This window comes from Chinchilla lanigera, unplaced genomic scaffold, assembly GCF_000276665.1.
Source record: "Chinchilla lanigera isolate Chin_1 unplaced genomic scaffold, ChiLan1.0 scaffold00031, whole genome shotgun sequence".
Lineage (NCBI taxonomy): Eukaryota > Metazoa > Chordata > Mammalia > Rodentia > Chinchillidae > Chinchilla > Chinchilla lanigera.
The window spans coordinates 9,617,135-9,643,709 of record NW_004955432.1 but is presented as its reverse complement, the minus strand read 5'-3'; the positions used below and the strand labels follow the sequence as shown (position 1 = coordinate 9,643,709).

The window sequence follows — 26,575 nt, the reverse complement described above, 5'->3', positions numbered from 1 at the left end:
GTGTATATGTTGTGCATACTGCGTGGGACACATAAGTTTAAAAAGTATTTGTTGTTTATCTCAAATTCAAATTTAATGAAGTGTTTTGTAGTTTATCCTACAAGCCTATCCAGACATAGCCACACGTTCATAAATATGTACATTTTTCTTTTTCAAGATGTTATGTGTCTAGGGCCAGGGATATAGCTCAGTGGATAAGCACCTATCTGGAAGCACAAGGTCCTGAGTTTGAATCTTGGTACCAAAAAAAAAAAAAAAAAAGATGTTATGTATCTTAGGTTTACTCCATCACTGATTAGTTTACATGATATTATCACACATCTTTCTAATGGCTGCTTGAGATTACATTGTAGACACATTGTGTTCGACAGCTATCTATTGCTGTATCAGAATACTTGAGATAATAAACTTCTAAAGAGGAAAGGTTTGTTCTGGCTTTGGGGGGTTCCAGTGCATGGTCAACTGGTCCTGTGCTCTAGACCTGTGACACAGCAACACATCATGGCACAGAGCTTGTACATACAGCAGACTGTTTAACTCATGGTGACCAACAAACAAAACGACAGGAAGAGCATGGTGCCTCACAGTTCTTTCCCTGGCACACTGACATCCTGTCACCAAAAACCTTCCTGTAGTCCCCACCTCTTAATGGTTCTGCTGTCCAGAATACCGGGCTAAACACCACACAGGCATTGGTGAACATTACAGATCCAAACTGCAGGACACATCATCCCTGATTTAACTCTTTCTCTATTGGTCTTGTCGGTATATTCATGTTTTGTACTTTGAAACAAAATGGCAGTGAACCTCTTTGTACTGACTCATTATAAACTTGCACTGATGGTTCTGTAGGGTGAGTGCATGGAAGTGGGTCATAGCATCTTTTTTTAAAATTTATTTTAAAAAAAAAGGAAAACATATTAACAAACAGACATCCACTTACAAAATAGCATAAGAACAATACAAACAGTACAGAGTTACAGGCAAAGTTGTAGGAAATTAACAATGGTTGTTGTATTATGTATTGATATCTACAAAGTGGTTTCTCAGGACGACAAATAGACACATGCAATATTGATCAAACAAGGAATCATTAACTGCTCCTTTCAGTAAAGCAGTAGAAGACAGTAGTTCAACTATGTTAGCTATCCTGTGTATACATACATACATACATAATTTCCCCTTCTTTTCTCTGTTCCCTCACCCCAGTTGCCCTGTACTTTTGAGCATTTTCCTTTTGTTTCACAATGTCTGTCATACCTCCTAGCATCTTTTAAGAACAGCGTTGTGCGTGCGTCTTGTATTTATTCAGCACCTGAGGTCCAAGGCAGAAGTTGAAGAGGGCTGGTGAGCCTGTGGCACAAGGTCAAGAAGAGCCCAGGCATCAGTGAAGTGGAACTCTCAGAATCACCACTGCTCTCCAGCCCAGTACAGTGCCTGCCACAAGAGCGGGCTTACGATACAAACTTTGAATGAATGAATGATGAGTTTACTCAACAGAGTGCTAAGAGTTAAGTGAAATAACACATGCAAAGTGTCTGGGGAAATAATATAGTGGAGTGCATAGGATGCGCCTTTATTTTTTTCACCCCACCTTCATTTCCAGTTACCTTCTTAGCAGCAAGGGAAGGAGACATAACCTTTCAAGGAAAGTGAGATAAGCTCTGTAACAGAATGCTTATGTAGTGTGGTGTGTTATAGGAAGGGGTGCCTCCGTTAGCCTGCAGGTGTGGAAGAATTGACCAGCACTTGACCAAAGACTGACTGACACAAGTTTTCAAAGGTAGGCTACAAGGAGGCAGCCAGATAAGATACATATTGGAAGATGTGTGTATGTTGGGGATGGAGTCACTTTTTGGCAAGAGCATTGAAGAGAGAATGGAGCACTGCAAAGCGACAGAGATATAATGTTACCTTGTAAGCACAGTGGGAGAGGTGGGAGAATAGCTGTAAATAAAGCCAGAGGGAGTTAGGAATCAGAAAGTAAAGTGCCTTAGGTATCAGTCTTAAGTTGAACCTTTGTTTTAGAGTGAGTTTAGGGGATTTCTGTGTGACTCATATTGACCTTTGAGAAGTATCACTTAGTCATCACTGTGTAGAAAAGATTAAAGATACATAAATCTAAAGATGGGAGCTAGCTGTGTTGGATCACTGTTGCAGGGGTCCAGGCAAGCCGTACTGGCAGCTTGATTAGGACTGTGAAGACCAGAGAGAATGCAAATGACCTTCACTTGAAAGGTAGTTTGGAAACGGTAATGACCAGGACAGGGTGGCTGATTGGTGACATGGTTGGGGAGGGAGAAGGAACCTAAAATATTTGTCAAATTTCTGAATTGCTCATTTGGGCGGATGGTGGTACAAGGCTGAAGTTTTGATAGAAGTACAGGCTGAAGTTTTGATAGAAGTGAAAAACCTGTGTTATTTTGGACAGCTTGAGATGACCACTTGTGTGGGATATTCTGGAAAAGAGCAGGAAGAAAAGCTTGCACAGAGTTTGGGCACAGTCCAACTCCTCTCATGACTTGGGATGTCTCAAAATATGACCAATATAAAGGTTAAAGCCATGAATGAACGAGGTGAGGGGGTGGAGGCGGAATTTAGAATTTAAGATACTTTGGAGAACCACAATTAGAATGAAAATGAGACAGAGAAAACAGACAAATGTTAAATGTTTGTGGTAGCTATTGTGGGCAACACAAAGGGAGCTTTCCGCAGAGCCAGAGGAGAGCACACTGAAAGCCCAGAGGAAATTGGAGGCTGTGATATATCATCACTCCAGTCTTCCTGCGTGTGGGCGTTTTTGTTTCAGCAGTTCTAATTGTAGTAGGAGACGGACAGATGGTTGCTGAGGAGCGGCCTTGGAGGAAAAGCGTAAGAAGTAGAACACAGTTTTCTGGTGCCAGGGAAGGGAAAGACCCAGAAGGCTAACTGGGAGCTTTAAGTGGGCCAGGAAAAGATTTGAAGGTAAGAAGGGCTTGTTTAAGAGAACCTCCAGCTCAAGAAGTTAAAGAGCACTGCACTTGAGCAGGGACATCTTTAACCTGAAACGGCATTCCATGCATAGGTGTGCCTATACCTGGATACCAGTACCGCATGAAGGCTAAGGTGTTCCTAGCCATAATGATGCTACTCTTTCCCCGGATAATTCCCACCGCGATGCCAGTCTTCTTGTTAACCTGCCGACTTCTTTGCAAAATGGCCATCAGATTGTTAACCCAGGTCTCGTTTCTGGCTTGGTGGTTAGTTCTTCAGTTCCTTTTGGTGAGGAGATCCCCTTTTCCCTTGGCCTCCATGCTTTCCTCATGGGATGTGACCACCCAGAGCCTCTTCCTGCCCATGGAAGATGTTATTAGTGCGAAGCATATGGCTGTCCTCCCCCCGGAGATGCATTTGCTCTCTATCCTAACAGGCTTCAGCTTAGATTTAGTTCTTGCAACAGCATGAAATAAAGAATGTTGAAGTGCTGCCTCTTCTTCAGAGCCCCATAAACAGCTGTGCACACAGCTCTTCCCAAAACAGATTAACATACACAGATGTGTTTATGGGAGGAAGGCACGAGGACTCTCAGTGTGTTGTTTTCAGCTTCTCACCACTGCAAGGGTTTCTTTTCTTTTTTGAGGAAGAGGTACATTGTGGTAAGCAGTGTTTTATGACCCATAATAAAAACCCTTGTAAAGACCATTTTTTGACCAAATGAAGCTAAGTGTTCTTTTCAGAGTCCTCATTTGCTCTTCTCTCCCTCTCTGCATTGGAATGCGCACAGTGCACCATTAATGGATAACATAAGGAAATAATGTCACAAATTCTAGTTCTTATTTGTTAAGCTGGGAAAGCAACCAGAATTAATTATGTGCAAAAAGTTCATTAGTAATTTTTAAAAATTTTCTCCTATTCATTAGTAACTTCTAAATAGATATGTCAATTAAGTAAATTTTTATATTACACTCTTAGTTTGTGGTTATTATCCTATGAAAACACTCAAAGGACAGTTAGGGAGAACTATAATGGTTAGACTAAGTATAGGTAGAAAATAATTTAAACCCACATCAGAAAGTTAGGTTATTTATAAAAAGAAACATAAAATGCATTCCATGAATAATAACAAATGATTTCTAAGGATCCTTCGAGACCTAAAATGCTAGCAGTTTTTTTTTTGTTTGTTTGTTTAATGAGAAAAGCTGATAGATTAATGCTCTTTAAATACATGGAGGCAGTTTTAAAAGAGGAAAGATGTTATGCGTATGCATTCTTCCGTAACAATAAAGAGGTTTTATAATACTACATGTACCAAATTCCAGTAGGCTTCTCCTTTTCCAAATGTTTTTATCATAGTACATCATCTTTGTGACTCTCAGATTATATACAGCCAGATACACACTGGTATCTCAGTTCACAAACGCTGTTTGCAAACAATTTGGTGCGCAAACAGAAGCGTTTGGCAAAAGTTTGTTTTTGTTTATGAACTCACCATTTGCTGAGAAAACAGCCATGGCCATCTTTCCCGCAGCCATCATTTCCAGTATGGTGGAACAAATTACGTTTGTGAACCAAGGTTCCACTGTATAACTTTCTAAATACTTTCTCTTTTTTACTATCTTATGGAAAAAGGTCAAACAAAATTTCATAACAAAATAATAGGAGAACAACCATAGTTACTACATTTTATGTTATCATTTAAAGTAGTTGCTTAAAATGCAAGTCAGTTATACTATTAGTATCTCTTAGTTCATTGAAAAGGTTTGTGCTAATATCTATTGGAAAAATTTTTGTGCTAGCAGTCTTTAGACTTTGGAAATTCAAAGCAGGTAACATAACACTTAAAATAATATGTATAGTTACTTTTCTGATCTTAATAATAAGTGTTAGGGAAGATGGGAGGCTGTCGTGTACTATCTGGAGAAAACTAGGTGAGTCTGAACTTACGGTGTTGCCAAATGGCTTTGCTAATGGTAAGTGCCAGAGTCTCTTCTTGAAATAGTGGTACCAGGTCTGAACCCATTACCCACACTGGGGGGGTCCCACCTGGAGGAGGGCATCACAGCCATATGACAAGAAGGTGTTCTCCCTGCTGCATAGATGAGGAAACTAAGGCTAGATGCTGGAGGAAGAGGTTAAATAGCAAGCCCAAGGTCAGCCAGTGTGTGGCATGGAAATGCAGCAGAGCCCTCAGAAGATGGCCTATTAGCTAAACACTTAACATACTGCACTTGACTCCTGAATTGTCTTTCCCCTTGGTTTCCATTTCTAGTAGTGTTCCAGCCCATCTCTCCCTATTGAAACAGGAGCACCTTGGGACTCTTGTCTTCAGATGCTTCTGCATAGCATCATCTTAACACAGTGCCTTATACATAGTAGAGGCTTCATAGCCCTTTTGAATAAATGGTAACAGATCATTGTGCTACTTTACAACACATAAAATACCTATGTATATGATATTCTACTTAGTATCCTACATATAGTTCATCTGTAATTACATATAAGTGTATAGGATATAACATCTTGTTTAAATTGCTCCTTCTTTGAGATTTCCATTTTATAGGCATGGAAACCAAGGCCCTCAATGTACACGTGTCTTGCCTCGGATTGTATAACTAGTAAGCACAAATTCATAACCAAGTCTTTCAGCTCAAAATCCAGTGTTTTTCTTCTCAATCATACAGCCCTTAAAAATGAAATTTTACAAAACATGTGCAGGTTATACGTTTCCAAGAGGAATCTTTTTGTACTTCTTCTGTGCCTCCACTTGGAAAGCATTCAGTAAATCTTTGGGGCGTAGCTGATGATCCGCAGTGCAGAATCATGGTCTTCTTGCTGAAGAAGGAATCAAGAATCAGTTTAATAGTGAGAATGTTCTGTTAACTCTTGCATACACAGCCAGGAGTGAAAGTCATCATATTTCATGTAAATTCCTATCTATAAGACTATTAGGTGATTCCTCAAATTAACAAAAACCAACAGGTTTCTCAACATAAGGCGTCCTGTTAGATTCTGTGGAACATACAGAAACAATCCATTCAAAGTTTAGAAATAGGTCTATTGTAAATAGATGTGTATATAGATGAGTTCATTATATGTGTGATCTGATTGTGGTAGCATTACACTTACAAAACAGAGTCTCTCTCTGTGTGAGTATTAAACAGACGGGAAAGTAGATTAGGTTAAAGAAGTCAAAGGTCTCTGGAGCTGAAGTGTAAGCTGGGCGTACTGGGTATGTTGAAGTGTCCTTCAGGGAGATGGTGAGTGTAGGGTACAGAGGATTAATCACAGTTCCAGGTGAATGCAGGGGATTTACAGCAAATGATAGTGAGGAAGAAAGAAACTTCGTGAGCATTAATGGAAGGATGTAGAGTGTCCAAGAGAAAAGAATAACCATGTGAAAGGAATAACCAGCAACAAGAACAGAATGGTTGCTACAGGCACCGCTGGGCAAGAGGTGAAGGATGATGGCTGTAAAGGAAACTTGGTGGCCTTAGCAGGTTTTCATTTGTATAATTTTAGTTGTTAATATTTTTTAGAGTAATTTTCAGCTGCAAATTGCAAAACATTCAGTTAAAAATGGCTTTAAATTAGGATGTTGGCATGTACCACACTACAGGGGTAGAGTTAGGCGTCCCCAAAGTTGATTTCACTATTCATTGATATTACCAAAGACCCGTACTCCCCTTTTACAGCCTGGCCCATTACCTATGCAGATCGTGTCTCCCCTTATGTTTCAAGACATTTGCAGCTGCAAATTCAGTGTAAGACAGGTGGGAGCTGGCAAAGGAGGGGGAAGCATGGCAGAGAACTTGCTACTGTGCTTCTCCTAGCAAAGAGACAAATATGTCCTAAAACTCTTTGGCCAACTTGCCCACATGGGCCAGAGTCTCATGCCCGTCCCTGAAGCAATTCCCTGCACATGGAAGTAGGATTGCCTTGATTGGTTTGGACCAGCCCTGCAGGCATGACTGGCCACCAACAATGTCTGCTGCAGCAGGCAAATATGCTCTGCCCTGTGGAAAAGCAGCTTCTGTAATGCACCACCTCATAGGCGAGAAGGGGAGTATAGGGTGAGGGGGAAAATTCCAAACCAGGGAACTGAGGAGAGTGGGGATAGATGAGAGGGTGTCTCACGCAAATGCAGCTGCTAAAAGGCATATTCTTGTAATTGTATTATAGAAGGATATGTGTTGAAGTGGGGAAATATTCATAGTATAATATTAATTACTTTTAAAACATCACAAAACTATAAAACATTAAGGCCCTCAAACTTCATATTTTCTTATTTGTGCATTCTGAGTTTTAGTTTCTTTCTGAAGAAGTTTTTTGCACAATACGGTGAATACACTTAATACCGAATATTCACTTTAAATGGTTCAAGTTAGTAAATGTTATGTTTTATGTATTTTTCCACAGTTAAAAGTTAAATATATAGGTACATAGACAAACAAACATATGTATTGGTAAAAGGGAAAAAAGATCTGAAACTGGCCCTTACTGTTTTCAGTAGCTCTGTATTTCATGACTTAACCACCCCTGTTTAAGTGTAGATTCAGGTAACCTTTACTTCTGTTTCTGTAATCATAATCCTTACCTTAATTAAGTCCATATGTTGTTATCAGTTTGGTATTAAAAAAAACTTTAAAAGTGATACATCTGAGAGTGTAGATTTTTTATAACACGCTTTTCTAGGAAACAGACAAAATATTATGAAGATAGTTCTATGAAAATTTTGATGACGAATTTGAAAAGACTGTGGCTTGCAGATTATAAGAAAAAATAATGATCATGCTTTGTGCACATTGTGTATGTCTTATTTTCAGTTTTTAAACAGAAAAATTATTACACATTTTTGGAACCAAAAGTTTGAAGGTGTGAACATACTCCTCAGGTTAGCTAGACACATCCAAATACCCAGAAATGTCCATTTGAAGGCTCCTATGTCTGTGATTTACTATTTGGTATAAACTGAGTGTTTTTAGTACCTTTAGGAACTAATCCTCATAGTTGACAGTTGGAAAACAGGACCCCTCAATATCATAACTTTTTTTCCCATTAGAACAGTTTAAGGTCTGCTTATTGGAGTTTGCTTATTTGAGTTCGTTCATTTGCTTGGGTTTTTATTTTGGTTTTTTTTTTGGGTTTTGGTTTGCTTTTTGTTTTCGTTTTTTTTTTTTTTTTGGTACTGGGAATTGAACTCAGGACCTTGTGCTTGCCAGGCAGGTGCTTGTGCCGCTGAGCTATATCCCTGGCCCTTTGTTTGGGTTTCTAAAAAGTAAGGAAATTACAACTCTAGAATATCCAAAAGAAACAGTTAAAAGACTTGAAGACTACAGTTAAAAGGTTCAGACTGAGGCCTGGAGTCTTCTGCCGGGGAGTTGCCAAGCGCAGAGCCCCATTTAAAAACACTTAGGGCTTTCTTCATTCCATAGTGGAACCCTGTTAAAACACACTTTCAGGTTACATGTCAAGATAGAATAAGGCTCATGTGACTGTTTATCACAAATATGACTAAACGTTCAGAACTTCCGTGCCAGAAGTTTGCAACATAATGAGGGAAACGTCCAAACCTGTGTTTAATTTAAAGACCTGTAGTTGACAGTTTCCCTAGTTTCACTGTGTTGTATCACTTTGGTTACTGTGAAGTATTTGACTCTTCTATAGGATAGAGATTAATTTAGATTAAAATCTAGAGGAGCTAATTTAAAAGTATGTCTCATGAGACTGTAAATTGAGATAGAACAGATTAGCCCAAGTAGAGAACCCTTTGAAATATCTTTGATCAAAACCCTTCTTATGATTCAGAAGTAAAGCTGCTTTTTTATACTTGTGTACTGCTATAGTTCACTCATTCATATCATCCTATTATTTGGAACCAGTTGATGGTAATTTTTTAACATAGAACAAACTTACAGCCTTGGGGGTCATTAACATGGAATTATTGTTAGTGCAGTCATGTGGATTCACACTGCTTAACTCAGGCGTGGACATAATGTTATCAACAAGTCATTTTAGTCTACTCTAACTTTTAAACAAATCAGAACTAGACCTGTAGTACGAGTGCCAAATTTAAAACAACTAGAACCAAATAATAACAATTATGGTATACCCCAAGGAGGAGAGCTATGTAGCCATTAAAAATCATGCTGTATAAGAAAGTTACATATAGAATATTTTTATTTAAGTGACAGAATAGTCACAATAAATTGTTACATGGTTTTAAAGGGCCACCAAAGTGTATCAAATAGGCATTTTATTTAAATGTATGTTTTATTTGCTCATACAAATATGATAATATGTGTAATTTTTAAAAGGCAGACTAGAAAGAACCACAAAAATTACTATTTAATAGTGACGTTTTCTCTGTTGTCATTACTGGGATGTTGATTGATTTTTCATTTTCTGCCTGAGTTACAGGTTTCTGTAAGTATGGACATACTCGTTTTATCAATTCTGTAACCAGTAAAAATGCAGTGTGTGCTATGTACATAAGTACACAAAAGCAATACGTACTTTTAAATACAAATTTAGTTGGGCCTTTTATTACTTAATTAGTGTAAATTTTTATGCTGCTAATTGGCTACTTAAATTGACGACCCTCTGGCATGGTTTATTCTTGGTTCCGTTTTAAATGGGTGAGGAAGATGAAGATGATGAGGCAGCCTCACATTACTTCAGGGTGGTCATGCTTTTTAACATCCAGTGCTTATAAGCTGTGTGCATGTTTCTAATAAAGACTTCTTTGCCACAGCAGAGATGACTTTCTTTAACATTTGTGCCACATTTTCACACTGCTTTTTATTCACTGCTAGTTGTTTGACCTGCATCAGCTCGCATGCCTTTCCAGTGCAGTCCCCCAGGGCTTTCACCTTTGCAAGCTTAAAAGGTAACCCTTCCGGCTCAGAATATCCACTTAGGAGGATCTCAAAAGTGACCCCAAACACCTGTGTCATTGCATCCCCTTCTCGGAGCTTATAACCTGACCGTATAACACTGGGGTACATTTCAGAGTTGTTTGTGATCTGTCTCCCCCAGGAAACAGACCACCTATCAAGGCAGTGGTCATCCTAAGAACTACTGTGTGCCAGAAGTGGCACTCCCACTTGCACACATTGCTTCACTTAAACTTCCTACTCTTACGAAAAGTAAATGTCACTTTCTCCATTTGATAAATGGAGAAACGGAGGATTTGGTTTCAGACAAGCTGGGACGTGAATACACAGCTCCCATCTCTAGAAGAAAAACCGGAACTGGAAACCAGAAACATAAAACTATGCCTTTCCTGATGCAAAAGATTAGTGTTCCAGCTGATAAACAAGCATGTCTTCACACAGCTGTCAGCTCTAAAGTACATGATGCTGTGTGATCACTTTTTCAACCCAAATATGAATGAAATAGGCTGATCTTCCCTTGTAGGCACTGTTCTCACAATATTGGGGTTAAAGAGTAGGTTACTCTTACCAGTTCCAGATGTCAGAGGACCATAACATTATGGCCAGTGTCTTTAAGTTCCTACTCTCAAATACTGTTTCTGAACTTCATGTTTTGTATCTGATTTTATTAGACCTAAAATTAGGAAAATATCTGATTGCCTTTGTTCCCATACCAGTTAATCATGATAGTGCAGCAAACACTACTCGTAGAAAGTCGGTTTTGTTACAGATGGGAAACACTTGGTCTCAGAGAGGTTAAATGGCTTGCCTCATCTTACACACTTATTAACCTAAGAAAGGAGTGCATTGGAGATTTGAACTCAGCTTTTCTGGATCCTGGTTTGATTTAAGACTGTCTCTTGCTTGTGTTGCGACAGTTACCTGACTTCACTTTTTTGACCTATAAAATGGAGTGATGAGATTATTTCCCTCAACATTTGTTGTAGATTAAACAAGTTAACTCAATGGAGGGTGCTTAGAATGGTGTTTGACAATAGTGACTGCTCAGTGTAGTGCTCATTGTAAAAATCAGAACCACCATTAATAGTATCATGAATATTCACCAGATCTTCATAGCTGAAATGACATATTAAACAAGAAATGCATTCCCCTCCCCAACACTACCCCTCATACCAGTTTGGTGTATAAGTTGTCCTTTCGTTAATAAAATGCAGGTTGAGACCGAAAAGTTTCATAGTGTTCTCGACGGTGGAGTGCAGAGAAATAGGAAGATCAGTTTGTTCAGCTAATATTTCTCCAGTGTCTGCTTTGTGTTGTGTACTCAGAAAAGTGCTGGGAATTCAGTGTCAAACACAGTGCATGGTGAATTTTTGTTTTGAGCAATTACTGATTTTATTTTTTGTTGTTTTATTTAGGATATGATGTTTCAGCTTCTTCGAGGTCTGGACTTCCTTCATTCTCACCGAGTGGTGCATCGTGATCTAAAACCACAGAACATTCTGGTGACCAGCAGTGGACAAATAAAGCTGGCTGACTTTGGCCTTGCCCGCATCTATAGTTTTCAGATGGCTCTTACTTCAGTGGTGAGTAAGAGAGCACTGTCCTTTCATTAAATGTACTTTTCCTCTTTTGAATGACAGCACCCCCCTCTTCTGTGCTTCTAAAGTTATTGCTGCCTATGGTTATTACTAACTAGGAAAGAATGTCTTTGCATTTTTTGTATGGTAGTGGATAAGAGGAAAGCATTCCACTTATAACTACAGACACATCCGGGCTGGGTTAGTTGTGGACAGGACCAGTTGGAGAAATAGCCAGTTGCATCTTAGACACTAGACAAGAATCAGTTACAAGTTTCCAAATGCTTTTGAGCATAACCACTGTTTTCAGAGCTCTGTATATAATGATAGGAGGACAGTCAGCTCACAGCCAGAAGGCACTGAGAATATTGATCCGTCTGAGCATCCTGGCTTGAGGAACAAGCTAAGGTTCTACCCAGGTGTGTGGAAGCTCTCCTTTGACCCTGGTGCTGACTGTGAAGAAGTTAAATTGACATTGAACTTGGATAGCCCTTGAACTGGTAGCACTCCTCTGGTGAAGACTTCATCTGAGTCAGAATAGAAAGTGAACCCATAATCCTGTTTTGGTAAAGAATGAGTTACAATAGCCTATTCTTGGTCTCGTTCAGATGCAGAATCATAATAGCTATTGACTTTGGCTAGCTTCTACTTCTCTTTATTGTTTTGAGATGAATTTTTGTGAAATTATGCACCCAAACTATAAAAAGGGCAGGCTAGAAGCAGGAATCAATATCCCTTTTCTTTGAAATGTCTATTTTATATACAATATATTCATGCATAGATACAAAAAGCCAAGCAGTGACTTGCTACTTACTTTGAAGCAGGGGTTTAATGCAGTGAATCCCTTTGATTTGATGTTACCCTCAAACACATTAACTTACACCTTAAGAAAAATAATACGGATGTAGTCCATGTTTAACCTCATAGAGGTTCCCAAATCAGAGCAGTGCTATCCCAGGTGGGAGGCATTACTGAGGACCAAATAGTGACATCATTAATTATCACAGCGAGGTGGGGAATGGGTGACTGCTTCTGATACTTGATGTATATTGCTTGGAAGAGGCTCATGTTTTGCCCAACAAAAAATTGTTTCCTCAAACCGAGTAATGCTTCAGCTGATGGGTTAGGAATTCAGGGGAGCAGTTGGAGATGGTGGGAGACAGGTAGCTTGCCTTGGGAAAAATCCAGTTTATAAATGTTCTGCTTCCCCTTTGCCCCTTCCCCTCTCAAAATATGAGTAGTGAAACCTGCACATGATTACCAACATGATTTTCTTTACCCAGAATCCTTGAAGTACGTTGCCATTGTTGGTAGATTCTGCTTGCTTCCTCTTTGCCCAGAATACACCAGTACTTTCAAGAAGATAAGGCACGAGTTGATATTGAAAGAATAGATTCTGCTTTGGGTGGGGTCGGGCAATCCCTTGTATTCTTACATAATCACGCCAGAAAAGGCTGAGTCTGTGTTTCCCCAGTGGGAAGTGTGAGATAGGCTTTGGGTTTCCCTAGGAAGTTATTGCATGTGTTGTTCTGGGCCCTGGGGAGAAGCTTGAATAGGTTTTGTGGTCCAGGAGAGTCATCAGGGGGCACATGAAGGAAATGGTCTCCTTGAGTACATAAACTGAGGGAAGGATGAGCCATAACTGAGCTGGACATTTTATTCCAATCCCCTCAACTGGACACCAATATCCGTAAATAAAAACAGGAAACCCAGTTGATTGCTGTTTTGATTATCTTTTGCTTGTTAAATTTGAGGAATGATAGCCTAGCCTGTGTGTAATGTTAATTAACATTCCATTCTTGTTGAAAGTTGACATTTGAAAACAGAACAATGTAGACAAATTTTACATGCAGAGTAAAGGGGAAAGACGAACATAAAGATGGAATTTTTCAGTAGCTAGTTTGCACTATATGTATGATTTGCATTTTCCTTGGTGACATAAGTAAAAGATGTTAGCAGCTGGGAAAGACTTTTTGCAAGAGTGAGAGGTGGAATTCAAGGGCAATAATAAAAGATACATTTTCCATAGGGTATTGCATTTTTAAAAATTTCTCGTTGTATATCTTTTCTGCGTAAAGGAAAGTTCAATTTAATGTAGTTATTTACATACACGTGGCGACACATTAAACCTTAGAAGCACAGTTTTTCATATTGAACTGGTAGAAATACATTCCGCTTCCTATAAATACACATTTTTCAGTAGATTGTATCATACAGGAATTGAGAATCAACTTAATTTGTGGAATATTAAGGGAATTACAAGTTAACTGATTCAAAATGGAGTCTTATAGCCGTGAACAGTGCTATTAATGATCAGTCAAAACCTGATTGAGATGTCCTTTCTGGTACCCCCTACATAAACTGATCCCCCTTTCCTCTTCCTTTTTAGAGTAATATCTTGTCTTTTGTGATACTGCTTTCTGTCATGTTTATAGCTGTTTTGGGGTATTACTTATCAAACTGTAAGTTCCTTAAAGGTAAATGCTGTCTCTTATCATCCTTTTTTATTTTGATAGGAATTCGAGTATTTTTAGTGAATAAATTGACATACTGACATGCAAATATAAACAGTCGAGTCATAATAGACATAAAAAGAGAAGTTACTCACACATTTACTGGTCTCAATATTCCCATATAGCTACCTGCTGATACAGAGCTGAAGGATTTACCTGATCATATACCTTAAACGTCTGAGCACATTTTGTACCTTACTCTGATTGATTCATTGATAAGTACCTGTGTTCAAAAGTCAGAAAGCTACATATTCTGTAGCTTGGTCTCATGCCAGGGGTGAAAGAATAGCTCAAACCCAAGTTCACAGTTTGCGCAGTATATTTAAAGTAATCCTGTCCGTTGCATCACGAACTGATTACTAGTGTGAGTTGAACTTCCTGCTCTAAGCAGAAAGCCGTGGAGATAAAAGAAGGTGACATTATTATATTTCTACTAATTTATGACACTGTTTTTCATCTATTATGTTTGGTATTAGTAAGCTTTAGAAGAGGTTTCACTTTCTTCAGTGGTAATATTCTCCAAATGAAAGAATGGGCATATTGTTAGATACTTTTACTATCTGTTGCCTATTTTATCTACATTAGTATATATGTATTTACCAAAAATACATGCTGTTTCTATTTAGGACATTGACAACAGCTTATATTGACTTTGTATCCATCTGTGCTACTGAATTCATTAAATCTACCAGTTTTTTAGTGGAGTTTTTGGGGTCTTCTGTGTAGAGTATCATGTTATCCGCAAATAATGATATTTAAATTCTCCCTATCATTATTCCTTCTATTTCTTTCTCTTGTCTAATTGCTGTGGCTAAAGTTTCAGAATTATGTTGAATAAGAGTGGAGACAGTGGACATCCTTGTCTTGTTCCTGATTTTAGAGTGAAAGCTTTCAGTTTTTGTCCATTTAGTATAATGTTGGCTGTTGGTTTGTAATAGATGGCTCTTATCAGATTGAGGTACAGACCATCTATTCCAATTTTCTGTAGTTTTTATCATGAATGGGTACTGGAGTTTGTCAGAAGCTTTTTCTACATCTACAGAGATGATCATATGATTTTTGTCCTTGGCTCTGTTAATACGGTATATTACATTTATTGATTTATATATGTTGAGCCATCCCTACATCCCAGGGATGAATCTCACTTGGTCATGGTGCATAATCTTCTTGATGATTTGCTGCATTCTGTTTGCCAGTATTTTATTGAGGATTTTTACATCTGTGTTCATTAGGGAGATTGGCCTGTAGTCCTCTTTCTTAGATGGGTCCTTTTCCAGTTTTGCTGTCAGGGTAACGCTTGCTTACAGGAATGAATTTGGGAGTATTGCTTCTCTTTCAATTTCATTAAAGAGTTTGAGAAGTAGTGGTGTTAGGTCTTCTCTCAGCTTCTTTTACAATTCAGCAGTGAATCTATCAGGGCCTAGGTTTGCTTTCTTGGTAGGTTTTTAATTACATCTTTGATTTCATTGATTGATATTGGTGTATTTAGGATTTTAATATCTTCTTGATTAAGCTTTGGTAATTCATATGTATCTAGGAATCTGTCCATTTTTTCCACATTTTCCATCTTACTAGAATACGCATTTTCAAAGTTGGTGTAGATGATCTGAATTTTTGCCAAGTCCATTGTGATTTCACCCTTTTCATTCCTAATTGTGTGGATTAAAGTCTTCTCTTTCTTTCGTTGATAAGGTTGTATAAAGATTTTTTTATTTCATTTGCTTTTCTAAGAACTAACTCTTCAATTGATTGGTTCTTTGTATTGTTTTCTTAGTCTCCAATGCAATAATTTCTGCTCTGATCTTTATAATTTTTTCTGTCATAAGAGCTTTTGGCTTAGCCTGCTCTTCTTTTTCTAGATGTTTGAGATTCACCATTGTTTATTTGCACTTACTCTATTTTCCTTAGACAGGTATTCACTGCTATAAATTTTCCTTTTAGGACTGCGTTCATTGTGTTCCCCAAGTTCCAGTATGTTGTATTGTCCTTGTTATTTAATTATAGAAACTGTCTAATTTCTTCTCTCATTTTATCTGTGACCCATTAGTTTTCAGGAGGGTACTATTTAATTCCCATTTGTTTATGAAGTTCTTGTGGTTTCTTTTGCCATTTATTTCCAGTTTCATTGCACTATGGTCAGATCATATGCATGGGATAATTTCAGTTCCTTTGCATTTACTTAAGCATGTTCTATGAGCTGGCATGAACATCCCACGAGCAGCTGAGAAGAATGTATATTCTGATATTATGGGGTGGGCCACACTGTAGACATCTACTAAGTTCATTTGTTAAAAAGTTTTGTTCAGTTCTGATATTTCTTTGTTGATTTTTTTTTTTTTGTCTAAGCTCATCTGTCTTATTTCTTAACAGTGAGGTGCTGAGGTCCCCCATTACAATTGTATTAGTGCTTATTTGATTTTTCATCTTCATTGATATTTGTATTATATAGTTGGGTGTATTGGATTCATTACATATATATTAATGATTGCTGTCTCTTCCTCTTGGATTGTTCCCTTTACAAGGATGTAGTGACTTTCTTTGTCTTGCTAAATCAGTCTTAGCTTGAAATTAACTTTGTCTGCAAATAAAATAGCTATCCCAGTTTTTTTCTGGGTTTCTGTCATACAGAGTATTGTTTTCCATCCTTTGGCCTTCAAGCCTGTGAATTTCTTTTTGAATTAAATGTGTTTCTTGTATGCAGCATATTATTGGGTCTTGCTTCTTTATCCATTTTGCCAGTCTGTGTCTTTTGATTGGTGAATTGAGACCATTAACACTGACGGTTGTAACTGATATGTATTGAGTTATCCTTGTCATATTATTTTCCTGTTGTTGGCTCCCTTTTTTCCCTGCTCTGTTTGTTTGCCTTGCCTGGTGGGGGTTCCTTCTATTTGGGTTTATGGACCTGTAGTCCTTGTTATCACTTTCTAAAATGTCCTTCAAAACAGTTTGCAGTGCTGGTTTGCTGGTCACAAATTTCCTCAGATGTTCTTTGTCATGGAAACATTTTATTTGTTCATCAGTTTTGAAAAATAATTTTTCATGGTACAACAATCTGAGTTGAAGGTTGTTTTCCTTTATAGCTTAAAATAGTTCACTCCAAGCTCTTTCTGACTTGAGAGTTTGTACTGAGAAGTCAGCTGTGATTCTGATGGACTTTCCTTTATAAATGGTTTGTTTCTTTTCCCTAACAGCTTTTATGATTCTTTTCTTATGCTGAATTTCTGCGATCTTGACTATGATACACCTAGCTGTAGATTTTTTTTATCATGGCTAATTGGAATTCTGTATGCCTCACTTAACTGTATGTCAAACTCTTTCTCCTCCCAGGGAAGTTTTCTGCCATGATGTCTGTGAATAGCTTTTTATATTATTTGTGCGGTCTCCTGCATTTTCATTGACTCCAATCAATCTTAAGTTACTCTTTTTTGCCTTACCTAGCAGCTGCTGAATTGATTTCTTATGGTCCCTTGCTATTTTTCAGAAATCTTTCTTTTCATGATCACTAACAACAAGCCTGTCTTCTATATCTGAGATTCTGTTCTCACCTTCACTTAATCTGCTGGTGGATACTTGCAATGGAATTTTTATTCTCCTGGATATCTGCTTGAATCTGCCTTATGAATTCCATTTCTTTGCAATGCTGAGCATTCATGGCTTCCATAATGGCTTTCTTACATTCCTCTACTTTTTTGTCTGTATCTGCTCTAGAGTCACCAAGCATGGTTTTCGTTGTGGACACCATCTCTGCAGTTATGTGAGAAATTATTTCTCATTTGATTTTTTCTAAAACCTCATTCAATTACTTTGTTGTTACCACTTCAGAGGGGCTAGGTGGGCTTTCAGATTGTCCAATCTTATTGCCCCCTGGGTTTGCGTTTGGTGAACTGGTTGTCTGGAGTTGCATCATGTTTAAGTGTCTTCTCATTTTCTCTTTTTAGTTTAATTCCTAGGGTGATGCTTATAAATTGCTTATGGTGGCTTGCTTTATTGTTAGTATTTAGAGCCCTTAGGAAATGACTCCTTCTCCAAGGTTCCTCCAGCTGTAACTGGTTTTTGGATTTTGAGTCTGTTGCAAGATCCTGCCTCTTCAATTTGTTGGGGATGAGAAGTTGCTGACTGTTTTGCCTAGCCCCTGGTTCTTTGGCACAGTGCCACGGTATTTTCCATGCCCTTAGTCAATCTCAGTCTTGGGATTCCAGAAAGAATAGCTGTTTTAGAACAGTTATGTCGCTTTTGGCTAAAGTAGTACTATCAGCAATAACAGTAGCATCAGTCACAGCCTAGAAAATGACAAACCAAGTAACTGTGAATATGCCACCTTTAACCATATGAACCATATGGTTATATAACAAAATCTAAAATTGACCAGGAAATTGCATGCACTATGTGAGTCCTTAATGTCAATTTTTGCCTCAGTGGTTAAAATTTAAAAGGGATTAGGAAAAAAAAGTAGAGAAGTAGAAGAAGAGGAAGAGATTAGAAGTAAGGCTGGAGGACAAAGGGGGATCATACTAATTTTGGGAAACTGGTGCAGAAGACTGGAGGAAAGCAAAAAGGAAGAGAGAAAAAAAACAGCAGAACACCAACCACAAAGAGGCTAGAAACTACATCCATACTCATATAAAAACAAGATCAAACAATGAAGGAGAAAAAAACAAAACCACAACAAAAAACAAACAAGAGAGAGAGAGAGAAAAAAAAGTCCACTTCCAGGTTTGTCTCTGCTGTCACTGGTAGACAACGTGTGGAGACAGAGTCCTGATCCATGTTGATTTATCCCAGCAAGCCTGCAGTAGCTTTTTTGGTGAAATAGTGGATAATCGCAGCGAGTCTGTACCTTCTCCCAAGACCAGACTCATTCGGCCTGCAGTAGTAGTCAGTACACTTTCTGCTGACCTGAACCAGCTGGGAGTCAGTAGATGACGCTGGCAGCCACTCTTGAGTTCTGAGCTCAGCAAGCCTCTCTCCAAGGTGACCCTCAATTAATCACTGTCTTGCATGGGATGACCAAACCCTCAGCACTCTCCACTGCTGCATCTCTCCATAGAGGCCTCTGGGGTCACCAGCAGTCATTGTGTGTCCACAGCCTTGAATCGTTCTCCTCACTCAGTGAGTTCTGTCTCAAGAAGGCACTGCTGGCTACCTCCTTCTTTGTTGAAGTTTCTCTCTTCACTGTCTCCATGGGCTTCAGTTCACACTTCAGATCTATCCTGGGTCCAGGGGCTCCATTTCCCTCCTCTTTATCTTCCTCACATTGCTGTATTCCAGCATCTGGATATGACTCTCATAGAGGCTCTTTCTCTGCTGCCTACCACTCTGCCATCTTGTTGCCTTCTTCTCTTTTCTGGATTAATTGAGAAATTAGCTGTCCTTGACAGGTGAATGTTTTTTAGTAATTTTAAGATAGAGCCTTTTATATCCTGGTCTTAATTATTTTGTACTTTTTTAACGAAAGAATTTCTACCAAATGCCCATCAGCCAAGGAATAGATTTTAAAAAGTCCTTTTATACAATGGAGTACTACTCAGCCAAAAAAGGAGGGTAAACTGGAGACTTTTATAGGTAAATGGATGCATCTAGAGACCATACTCATAAGTGAAATAAACCAGACACACATGTGCAAATATCATATTGTCTCCATAGTGTGAGAAGCTGAAAGTAAATAAGATCCAAAATGTAAAATAGATTTTGTTAAATGGGAAGAAACTGTTCAAAAGGAAAGAGATTTTGGGATGGGGAAAGGAGAAAAGCAAAACATATATATATTAGTTGAGATAATTATACTATTAATTTCTCCTAGTTCATTGAAAAGAAAGGTTTGTGCTATTATTACTTGGACAACTAAATGCCAATAGAGTATACTCTGAGTACCTAATTTAAAGATAACAAAAGAAATAAAGGTAACAATACTCAATGTATTAACCATTGTTACCCTCCTGTTATCTTGTTTTGAAATTTTGTGTTTTGTTTTTTTTTTTTCTTTTAAAAAAAATAGTTTCTTTTACTCTTCTCCAAAATGGAATATATTTCCTGTTCTGGCCTTTCTGATAGAAGTGACCTTAAGGAGAATCATGGTAAGTTGGACTATCATTCTAGCTATAATTGCTATGCAACATAAGCCTAAATAAACTTGTCCCCACCTGATAAGTTGGGGCTTATGTCAAAGTTAAGTGCTGTTTAGATACCTGTCTTTCCTGGGCTGCTTCCAACACAACACTGAGATGTCTTCAGGGGATATTAATTTCTTGTTGCTCAGTTTATAGTTGTGCATGCACATTTATCCATACGGAGTAAGGTTTAAACCTATCTCTTTAAAGGCAATAGGGTTAGTGTAAGCGTGGCAACAGTGTATACCTTGAATTTGACAAGACTGGCCCTGGCCTAGGTCTCGTGCTTTACAGGAGTCTATGCTGGTTGCTCTAATCATGTCTCCTTCATGGGCACAGAGCCAAGTATGGTGAGGAGACCTGCCTCAGAGACCTCTATCCTGCTCTCAAGACATTGCTTTTCTCTAAGCACATGGAGCTTCATAGGCTCATCCTTCTTCCTAACAGCGGATTGTGCCATTGTGTACTTGTCCCTAAGCCAGGGGCTATTCTTTGCAGGCATGTGGGCAGGGACTGGACATGCAGACTGGAATGTCCGGAAGCTTGTATGTGAGATCTCTTGTGCATTATGGAGCTGGAAATGAGGGGAGAAGTAAGGTATAGCTCCTTGATGTAAGTTGTTTTTATCAGAAAGTTTCTCTGAAACAGTGAAAAATCAACTTCCCTGACCTACACTGTGTGGAAAAACCAAAGAGAACAGGTTATGGGGAGCTTCTTTGCATTGCAGTAAGTGATACGTAAGAGTCGTGACTCATACATTTATATAATCTCTGGCAAAAGTGTGTCAAGAATGTACACGTATTCAATACGGTGACTGTTAAGACTAGCCAAAATTATATTCAGAGTCATTCTAAAGTCAATACTCCTCACTACTTCCCGTGTGAAATGCAGTGTCTTGTCCAACTCATTTTTATTGTGAAGGAAAGGAAATCAAGAGGAGCCTCTCAGCCAGTTTCAGTCCTACCTGATCATGCATCCAGGTCTGTCAGAGTCTCCGAGCAGAGCCAGGCACATCACCAGCTGCCCCAGTCACCAGAGACTCGGGGAGGGAACGTCTTCTTTTCTGTTTATGATGTAAAATCTTCGGTATTATTTTTCTTAAACCCAACCATACAGCATTCAAGGTGATCTTAGAGCCTTTGGTGTTTTAGAAACTCCTTATCAACCTTCTCATATTGAAAATGAGGAAGTGGGGCTGGGGATTTAGCTCAGTGTCACAGCGCCTGCCTGGCAAGCACAAGGTCGTGAGTTCGATTTCCGGTACCGGGGGGAAAAAAAAAATTGAAGCTGAGACTTAAACCAGATTAAGTCTGAATTTATTAACTAGGTAGTAAATGGCTTGGAGAATTTGGAGGTTTCTAATCTGGCTCTCACCCATAATCCCCACTTCCCTTTTCTCCCCACTACAGGCATCAGTACCTCAAAGAATATCTAACTATGTTTCTTGGAACTCTCAGGTTCTAGGAAATGTATCCAAAGTACCACAGACTCCATTTTTAAAAATACTTTTAAGTCTTATTTTAAAAATAACCTAGCTGCTACCACATTTTGGCACAGTGGGGAACACTGAGGTGGGCACTGGTGCTACCTACTTTGTTTGTTTGGTTTTTGGTTTGATTTGGTTTGGTTTGGTTTTTTCTTTTTTTTCTTTTTCTTCTTTTTTTTTTTTTTTTTTTTTTTTTTTTTTGTGGTACCAGGAATTGAACTCACGACCTTGTGCTTGCCAGGCAGGTGCTTATGCCACTGAGCTATATCTCCAGCCCCTTAGTTTATTTTTTATACAGATTTCAGAATAAAATTTCTGACATGCTATGCATCTGAATATTTTGTATTATTTGTTAGGGAAAATCAAGCATTCTTTCAGTGACTCTTATGTGTATATCCGCTCCCATAAATCATCCGGGTTCATAACTGTAGCGGCTCAAGGATTATGCTGTACTCACTGTACATGAGACGACTACTATACATTTTTATACCCAGATGTGAATGCCAATACCATGAAAGTAAAGTCCAGTCACTCTCTGGCACAGTCACCATAAAACTACTCATGGATAGAAAGAAGTCTACACCAGAAGATGAAGCCATTCCTTTCAGACATTTTTATCTTCAGATGTGATTGCCAGTGCCAAAATGTAAGGGTCAGTCACTCTTGCAGGATAGTCACCATAAAACTACTCATGAACAGGAAGAAGTCCACACCCTAAAGTGAGATCATTCCTTTGGATACCCTAAGCTTCTGCTATGAAGTCCAAAATGGGCCTACCTCCAATCAGTTTCTTCGCTACACTAAACAGTCTTATTGTGACTTTTCAGTGTAATTATTTAATATTCATCATTAAATTAGTATTTTTCTTTCTAATGCCTTTGCCTAACATATAGTTTGGTGGAAATTTCCATTTTGTACCATAATGGAAGAGTGGGAATGTTCTCCTATCTTTAATAACTTTTAACATGTTCTCACTAAGTGAGTTATATTCACCTTCTCCAAAGGTGTTTTTTCGTCATCCCTGTTAAAAGATGTGCATGTCCTAAAAAGACATTTTTTCTGTAGAAATCATCAAAAGACAATACATAAATTTTAAAAAGTAGTAAAACTATTATTAGTAAGCTGTAAAAAATACAAAAATCATTTGGGAATGTTTTTAATGGCACTGAGAAGATTCTAAAAATGGTTTTATTAAGATGATTAATTAATAAGTTAATCACAACAAGCATACAAAATTTGAATTGTATACATCCATTATACCTCTGACACTAGCTGGTTTTTTAGTCTAACTTCAGTGTTGGTAGAATTTATTAAACAGTAAAAGAAAATTTGGGATTCAGGGAAACTATGGGAGAACATAAATATAATGAGTCATGGCTTTCAGTCAACAGATAATTACTGATTACTTTCCATGAGCCAGGTTGCTATCAGTGAACCTGGAAGATAATTGTATACAAAAATGGGCAAGGTCTTTGGATTCAAAGAGTTTACAAGCCAGATGAGGAGATAGATCTCCATAAAATAGTCATGCAAAGGAACACATAATCAGAAACAGAGCTAAGGTTCTATATGGTTTCAGTGAGAACAGATGACTCAGAAACCTACCAAGGATGGTGTCCAGGAAGCCCTCCTTGCTCTCCATGCCAGGATGTGAGATGTCCTCAGGGGCCACCGGCTTGCTGTTTGGAAGCTGCCTGGATACACAGGCCCCGTGATGTGTGCATCACGCAGTCTGTGTTTTCTGCGTATGTGTTTGGAATAGCTCATTGTGTGGCACCCACTTGGCACTACCAAGCGACAAGAGTGAAGCAGGACCAGAGGTCGGACAAGAGTGTCATCTTTTGCCGGAGAAAATAAATTGTTTGTGCTTGTTTCCACTTCGTGCATCTTGTATTTACTATGGAGACCTGGCAGGGTCTGTGCTTCAGCTTGGGCAGCCGAGTTGCTCCCACAGAAGCCTCCAGGAGCTGCCAGTGCATACTGAATAAATCAAACCAAGAGCATTACATGAGTATAATGGAAAAAACCCAAAGCCCTGTGGCCTCAGCACCTCAGCGAAAGTGCAGGATACACCTCTGAAGAAGGAAGGGCTTCCAGGACTCCCTCCCCACTCAGCATCTTGCCATGACACTACCAGGTCTGTTTTGTTAGGACTCCAGTTGCCAGTACGTATTTCACAGCTAACAATGGGGTGTTTGTGCTGGTTTCGTTTTCACTTTCCCCAGTGAGGGAAGTGGAACACAATGGGGGCAGTGCACAGAGCTGGGAACAGGACACGTTTTCTTTAGGATTCCCAGGACTGGGTACGTGGAAAATGCCAGAGCCAAAACAAACATGAACACCCATCCAGATCTTCCATTGCGCATTCTCAGTGGTAATAAAACACATTTTGAATTACCGTCTGATAGGTTAACTCTGCCTCCACAGCAAAGGCAAACAGTGATGACCACTGGGAGAATTTCTCCCGTGCAGAAAGAGAATGAGTTCTGTACTGTGCAGGAAGCTGCTATAGGTGCGTGTGCCTGTCCTGTGCCAGCTCTATTTGGGAAGTGAATCGAACAACTGCTCTCCATATTTATAAAAGAAAGCCGTTCATTTGGCTCACCTTGTTCTAGCTCCTTCATAAGTGGTCACTGTTGTATATTAGTTCTGGACGAAAAGAATTTAACTGGAGTGCTACTTTCAGGAGGATGTTTTACTCAGAGAAAGGACTGGATGTTTTGCTTCCTCCATACACGTTCAACCAGCATGTCCTATCAAGATATGATATAGATACGGTCTGGTTGTCACCTGGCTTGTTACATCCTGTCATAAACATTCCATATGGTGCCATTGAAACCTCAGAAGCCTGAAGCCAAATGTAAATGTGAAAACCAAACAGTGTCTTAAGGTTGTGCAAGCAAAGGTTTCTCAGGAATCCAGAAGATGACAGAGTAGTGTTGTTACTTACCTTTAATGTTCTTACGGGACTGTGCCTTCTGTGCTTGGTCAGAGGCTGGTCTGAAGAACTTCATTTAATGAGATAATTCTATTTCCTAAATTTGTTTAACTCAAGCATGTTAATTTCTCATCGGACTATGAGGCACCGTCTTGGAATTGAATATAAAGCAACATTTCTATAGCTTGGACTTTTGTGTCCCCTTTAATTTTTTGGAAGTGTGAACTTGTGTTGTAGAGCTCTCACTACCTCCTTGAAGGGAAGGGAAAGTTGGCTATAGCATCATTTTCCTTGGGCTTCAGTAATCTCATAGTGTAAAGTGTCTAAGTCAAGATATGTTGCTCAAATTCTGTCACATTGGACTGCCCATGTATACTCCACACAATCAAAATTTTACACTATTTTAGTGTTTCTCACAGTGCCTTTGTGTACCTGGTAAGCACTTGAGAAATACAAGGTGAATCAATGAATGAATCCTCATGATTCTCCAGTGCCTGAAGAACAAATACCAAACTCTGTAGTGTGACGTACAAAATGTTCCGGGTCTTTTGCTGTGCATCCCCAACCTACTTTTCTGTTTTCCAGTCCAAAGACCACCCCTAGGCACATAAGCACTTATTACTTCTCATCTAACACCATCAAAGGTCTCACTGTTTTTAACTTGATTCACAACTCCCTGCTTTCACAAATGAATCAATGAATGAATTTCCAAATCTGTGTTACTTCTTGTCTTTTCATCATCACTTACAAGCATCTAAAGGTTTTTTGGGGCAGGGGGTTGTTTTTTTTTAGACGCAACTTTAGCTAACCTTCCCAGTTCCCCGCCTGGGTCCCTGATGGTAACTTCAGCTCCATGGGAGTAACATTTATACTTTGACTGTCTGTCTGGGCAGGCATCCCCGAGTTTCAGATAAACCTCATGTGTTTCATCCTTATTCAAGCTCATCAACTTTCCTCCATCTTCCCAATTTGTATACTGTTATTTTCGGAATGACACACTTTTATTCAAGAAAAATATTTTTCAGGATCTTTGGAGGAACCAGGCTGTCTCGGGAAAGGACTAAAATGTCTGGTTTGTTTGTTTGTTTGTTTGTTTGTTCTGTTTGTTTTCAGTCCTTTATAAGATTAGGTACGTGTTTCTGTTCATCTGTATAGGTGTCTCCAAAAGTTCAGGTCACACTTCTCAAGGATTATTTTGTAGTCCTGGATTTTCTGTTTAATTTTATTGACTTGGTTGCTGCTTTTCTAAATCTGCTCCTAAAGGATGCTTTTTGAGCAGCTGAACCCTTCCTTTTACTGCCTTTGCTCTCATCGTTTATTTTCTCTAGGGGTAGAAACATAGGCTGAGTGATACTTTTGCACCCAGTGTCTGTGAGGATACTGATGATTTTTAAATCCCTCATAAATGGGAATGTTAAACTTGACAGTTGGCTGTGGAGGGATAATGTACCTTCGAGTCTCAGGGAAACATCCAAGGGAAAGAAGGGGAAAGCGTAGGAGAATTTACTTTAGCACTGCTCATATATTTATCTTGAAGGCTTGGCAGAACCTAAAAATGGGGCTGTAAATTTAACAGCTCAACCATAAAAACCCCAAAATAAGGAATAAAAAGCTCTGCTACTTGTAGGTTTGGATAGTAATATAAAGTTACAAATTTTGTTCTACTATCTTAATTTTTTTTTTCAATTTTTAAAACCATCATTCCCTTTTCCCATTTTTGTTTTGATTAATTACTTCTTAAAGATCACCGCTGTTTTGAATTGTGTGGAAGTGTTTCCTGAGCACTTGGCTGATACACTTCAGTTGATAAGTTTCATGGTGGCATTAAATACTATCTGCACCTTCTGGAACGCTGGGTGATCTCAGTGAGGTAGGGACCGCACATGGTATCAGTTCTTGTGGGAAAATATGCTTCAGTGGCTTACTGGCACTAGTTTTGGAATGTGGCATTTAAAAGTACCTTTTTACAGTGGGAAAGAATTCTGTCAAGAATAAACAGTCTGACCTTGTTAAATGGGCCAAAGTCTGTCTGTAACCTAGTTCCAGAAAACTAGCTTTTACTAGTTTAGAAAAAACAGA

At 38.7% G+C, this 26,575-nt stretch overlaps 1 protein-coding gene and 1 long non-coding RNA gene across 3 annotated transcripts in view; one reads left to right on the top strand and one right to left on the bottom strand.

Annotated features, from left to right (window-relative positions):
* Cdk6 (cyclin-dependent kinase 6) overlaps positions 1 to 26,575 on the top strand; it is a gene marked incomplete in the record, with an annotated part of 205,979 nt that overhangs the window by 84,063 nt on the left and 95,341 nt on the right. For both annotated transcript variants that reach the window (XM_005388024.2, XM_013516028.1), the window contains 1 exon segment: positions 11,288 to 11,455. In XM_005388024.2, coding sequence (XP_005388081.1) covers positions 11,288 to 11,455 — 168 coding nt within the window.
* Positions 1,211 to 23,470, bottom strand: LOC102006062. Its single transcript, XR_261520.2, has 3 exons — positions 23,164 to 23,470; positions 21,037 to 21,135; positions 1,211 to 5,811 (listed from the first exon to the last, which is right to left on the bottom strand). It is a non-coding gene; the product is annotated as an uncharacterized LOC102006062 (long non-coding RNA).